Source organism: Littorina saxatilis, linkage group LG8, assembly GCF_037325665.1.
Source record: "Littorina saxatilis isolate snail1 linkage group LG8, US_GU_Lsax_2.0, whole genome shotgun sequence".
NCBI classification, from domain to species: Eukaryota; Metazoa; Mollusca; class Gastropoda; order Littorinimorpha; family Littorinidae; genus Littorina; species Littorina saxatilis.
In genome coordinates, this window is record NC_090252.1 from 42542925 (window position 1) to 42547924 (window position 5000).

The 5000-nt window shown below is 39.7% G+C and overlaps 1 protein-coding gene across 1 annotated transcript in view; it reads left to right on the plus strand.

Moving 5' to 3' along the window:
- Positions 1 to 145: 145 nt before the first annotated feature.
- Positions 146 to 5000, plus strand: part of LOC138973589 (hexokinase type 2-like) — an 11735-nt gene continuing 6880 nt past the window's right edge. Inside the window, exons 1-4 of the mRNA XM_070346300.1 lie at positions 146 to 292; positions 1858 to 2006; positions 2319 to 2540; positions 4697 to 4852. Of these exons, the coding sequence (XP_070202401.1) occupies positions 214 to 292; positions 1858 to 2006; positions 2319 to 2540; positions 4697 to 4852 (606 nt within the window). The 5' untranslated portion in view covers positions 146 to 213. The remainder of the gene's footprint in view (positions 293 to 1857; positions 2007 to 2318; positions 2541 to 4696; positions 4853 to 5000) is intronic.

Sequence of the window (5000 nt, forward strand, 5' to 3'; positions counted from 1 at the left end):
GAGAGAGAGAGAGAGAGAGAGAGAGAGAGGCCTAAACTAAATAATAAATGCGTAACAGTGTATGCTTGTTTGCGTTCATATAGATTTCTTGAAATTAAGGTGATGAGTTAGTTGTAAGTGTGTGGTAATTGTATCTGGGTATAATGTGTTTGTATCAAGCTCGAGGAGTTCGTGAAAGGTTTCCAGTTGTCAACAGAAGACTGCAAGGATGTGATGCAACATATTGAAAAGGAGATGAACAGTTGTCACACCGACAATGATGTTTACCTTAGACCTCTTCTACAGAACGAAGGTAAGTTGATCTACATACTATGATACTCGATATGTTTCAAGGCATTGCGGAGGGTAATTCCCCTACCCCAAAAAATCAATACTTATGTTTGCTTCTAATCAGAAAACACACATTCATATGAATGGTCTGGTTTTGCCTATTTGTAGCTTACATCTTAACGCAGAGTGCAGAGGTTTTAAATAGTTATATTGGTGACGTTTACGCTGTATATAGTACCCAATATTGACGGACTGTGTGATGATATCTTCTGCTATGGTCTGTTGAGACAGTGATATCAAAATCGAGACCGGAGGTCGAGATTTTGATATCACTGTCGAAACAGACCAATGGCAGAAGATATCATCACACAGTCAGTCAATGTTAGATATATTGCTAATTTTCTGGACATTTTGTATTTTGTCTCAGTTTTGGCTGTTCCTATTCCTCCCTCTGATTATTATTTCTTTTTGTTCACTCTTTTCTTGTACTTTTCAGTATTTTAAAATGTCTTTCCTTTCAAAAAGTCTTGTCACTTGCTCAACTAAATTCTGGGATAATTACATTTTCATATATATTTGTTTGATTTTAAATTTAGGTGTTTTAGATTTTGAAGTGGGGAAGCAATAAAGAGGTCGTCGATATCAAAACTGATATCGACGGAAATGTCGTCGATATCACTTTTGCACTGAGCTCAGTTTTGCCCAATTGACCAATGGAAATCCACGTAACATATGAAATAGCAATATACTATAATCTCTGTGTGCATGGAACATTTGTTTTTGGTTTAAAGTGATTATATCTAACAATAAAACGGTCTCTTATTGCCCCATCTGGTTGTGGGCTGTAATTATGTGACCACACACCAGGAATACCTTAAAATAAACGTTTGAGCGCTGAGTTACCCAAATGGAAGACGGCAGTTTTTTAGTAGGAATCCCAGACTGTAATTTGTGTTCTACCTTTCGCCCCTGAGTATTGTACCTAGAGATACAGATTTGAAATTGAGCCGAGAGCTACGCTACATAGTTTGTGTTGGGAGTTGAATAGATGACACACTGTAGGTTTGACTTCCTTAATCCAACGGTTTTAATCTGTTTGACGAATGGGTATCTATCAAAACTCAATAAATAATTATGACGACCAGAAGTCCTGACTCCTGACAGGAGAGTTGCGCAAAGCAAACCACTCGCTGATTAAAATTCATACAATTATTAGGCATACTTTTGGAGCAGTTTTGAGCAAATCTTTGGAGGTGTTTTTAAATTACATTACAGCGAATGTCCCTTGAACTTTTTAAGGTCCAAATCATCAGAAAACTTTTCAATATGGCGCCTTAAGTATAGTATCTTTAAAGATAGCTGTCCGTTTTAACTGATTGTAACAAACGCATATATCATAGTTGTTGCCATCAACATCAATATCAGCAGCAGTGACAGTGTGTTCATAGCTGCAAACAGTAGGCAAATTATACGCAATTCATTCAGTCATTCTTATACGAATAACATTTGTCAAAATGTGTGTTCTGTCATTAAAATGCTTAATCTAAATAGAACCTGATTTCAAGTCTCTTAGAATGTATTTTACAGTTACGGTGAATGCTGCGTTTCTGGTGGTTGACCTTGGCAGTGGCGATTTAAAGATTCGACTCGTCAAGTTTAAAGCTAACAAGAAAAGTGGTGTATGGTCTGAACACTACCACATACCAGAGTTAACTCGCCGAAGCACAAGCATACAGGTGACTGCATTTTTCAAATTGTTTTTGCACCTCTTTACTTTGGTTAGATTTTTTTTACTAGAGTGAAACTGTAACTGTGTGCTGTGATTTGCATTTGTTGTTTCACGTGTTCAGGCTACTTTTGTTCCCTTTAAAACCTGAATCTGTACTTTAATTTTGTTTCGTCACTTTTAGACACATGGAAGTAGACTATTGTTGAGTGTTTTAAATATTGGCTACAACACCTGTGGTGAGCAAAGTGCAGGAAACAAATTATGTTTTTAGAATTAAAACAAAAGGTGTTTTGAAGCTGGTTTTCTTTGTCTGTTTCAGCTTTTTGACCTCATTGCAGACTGCGTCAAGAAATTTGTCAAAGACCATGACATGTTGGGCAAGGATTTTCGAGTGGCTTTCGTCTTCTCCTTCCCATGCGAAAATAGACCAGATCTTTCGCAGGCTTACCTCACAAAGTGGACCAAAGAATTTCAGTGCAGTGGATTTGACAACAAGGATCTGAGGGAGCTGCTCCAGAATGCTTTGCCAAAAGACAAAATGGTGATTCCTTCAAACACCCATTTGCATAAGCACACACAATTTCTCTCTCTCTCTCTCTCTCTCTCTCTCTCTCTCTCTCTCTCTCTCTCTCTCTCTCGTTGTCTCTACATCTCTCTCTCTCTCTCTCTCTCTCTCTCTCTCTCTCTCTCTCTCTCTCTCTCTCTCTCTCTCTCTCTCTCTCTCTCACTCTATCTATTTATCGTTCTATGTATATATCTGTTTATCCATCTCCCTGTATCTCTATCACTCTCTCTCTCACTATCTATATATATACATCTATTTATCTCTGTCCCTCTGACTCTCTCTCTCTCTCTCTCTCTCTCTCTCTCTCTATATATATATATATATATATATATATATATATATATCTGCCTCTCTCTCTATCTCTCTCTCTCTCCCTCTCTCTCTATCTCTTTTTTTTATCTATTTATCTTTCTATCTATCTATTTATCCATCTCCCTATATCTCTATCACTCGCTCTCTCTCACTATCTATATCTATATATATATATACGACTTGTGTCTGTGTGTCTGTGTGTGTGTCTGTGTGTGTGTCTGTGTGTGAGTTCGCGATGCACGGCCAAAGTTCTCGATGGATCTGCTTCAAATTTGGTGGGCATATTCATGTAGACCCGGGACAGGACACAACCTGGTCGATATTTCAACACGTGCTCTCAGCGCGCAGCGCTGAACCGATTTTGGTTCCACCTCAGCTATTTTGGTTCCACCTCAGCTACCCGGGCCCCCATACCGACACACCAAAGCCAAAGTTCTCGGTGGATCTTTTTCAAATTTGGACACCGTATTCAGCTACACCCCGGACACAATATCATCGATGAGATATTTCAACACGTGCTCTCAGCGCGCAGCGCTGAACCGATTTTGGTTTTTGTGTTCATTTCACCATTATAAGTAACTCTTCCTTATCTTCTCATCTTCTCCAGGTTTTCAGCGTTTACCTCCCTTCCTTCGTATGGTGCACTATGGGGCATCTTCGGATATTCCCGGCGTTCTGTTACTATTTTTAGAAGGTCACCGCAGTGTCCAGAACGTAAATTAGACCCGTAAATTATCCTCACTGTAAAAGTGCAAAGGTCGAATCAATTTATAGCCACGCGAAAAATACACTGTCATCCATCTCTCTATAGATACGGCTTCTCTGTGTTTTTGTGTGTGTGTGTGTGTGTGTGTGTGTGTGTGTTTGTGTGTGTGTGTGTGTGTGTGTGTGTGTGTGTGTGTGTGTGTGTGTGTCTCTATGTGAGCAACACCTGGGGATTGTTCAGTTCTGTTTGTGATGTGGTCTGGCGGCTTTTGTGTATTTGTATGTACTGGCCTTCCTTTGAAAAGCCATAACAGTTCAAAAGGGCTTACAGACAAGCTCTAAATTGCTCAATCCTGTTTGAGTGGAGTTCGCCTCCAAAGGTGCACGGTTACATTCGTCGACAAGGATGGGACTCGATATGGTCAGGAATGGCATTATGGCCACTGAATCATTTTCGTGCTGTTCCCATTCCACGAATCTGGGAGGGACCTAAGCTTGGCGGGTCCATTGTTCGGACCCGGCGAAGCCGGCGTACGGCTCTAAGTACTTCTTCCCGGCGAAGCCGGCTACCCGGCGAAGCGGGTATTCATTCTAGTATATATATATATATATATTTATCTGTCTATCTTTATCTCGTTATCTCTGTCCCTCTCACTCTTTTTCTCTCTCTCTCTCTCTCTCTCTCTCTCTCTCTCTCTCTCTCTCTCTCTCTCTCTCTCTCTCTCTCTCTCTCTCTCTCTCAATCTATATATGCATACATATCTATAAATGTCACACACCATGAATTTTTGGTAATTGCTTTTAAGTCGCAACGTTAAACTGCTAGTTTAATCTTAAACAGACACACATTTCAAACAGAAGACACTCGGTCAACTTAAGATAACAGAACGTTCATCATATAGTTTCTATGTTTCATCTTATAGCTATATCATGTGCCTTTTGTGTATGAAATGTGCTTACCTTAATGATACATTGGTCGGTATTCTGAATGTTCTGTATTGTATTACAGAAATGTTAAATTACTTAACCAGCTGATGTTGCTTTTTTAGTCATAGTTAATGATGTACAAAGTCCAACCTACTTAGCGTTTTTTCCTGGTATAATGTTCTGCACAGTCATGCGTCCTGGATGTGAAGATTGTTGTTAACGATGCTGTCGGTGCACTAGTCTCTGCTGCTTATGATGACCCCAGCTGCAAGCTTTCCCTCGTCGTGGGTAACGGATTTTACAGCTGTTACATCAACGAACAGGGGGGCAAAGGAACGTACACGGTAACAATGTAACGTCTTGTAAGATATATATATATATGTTTCTATTTTGACTGCCAGTGTGCGCAAACTCAATGATGGTCATGATAACAAATGCAATAGCTAAGTAAATTATAAGGAATTGCAGAGTACTCACAGTATGTCCCCGAAT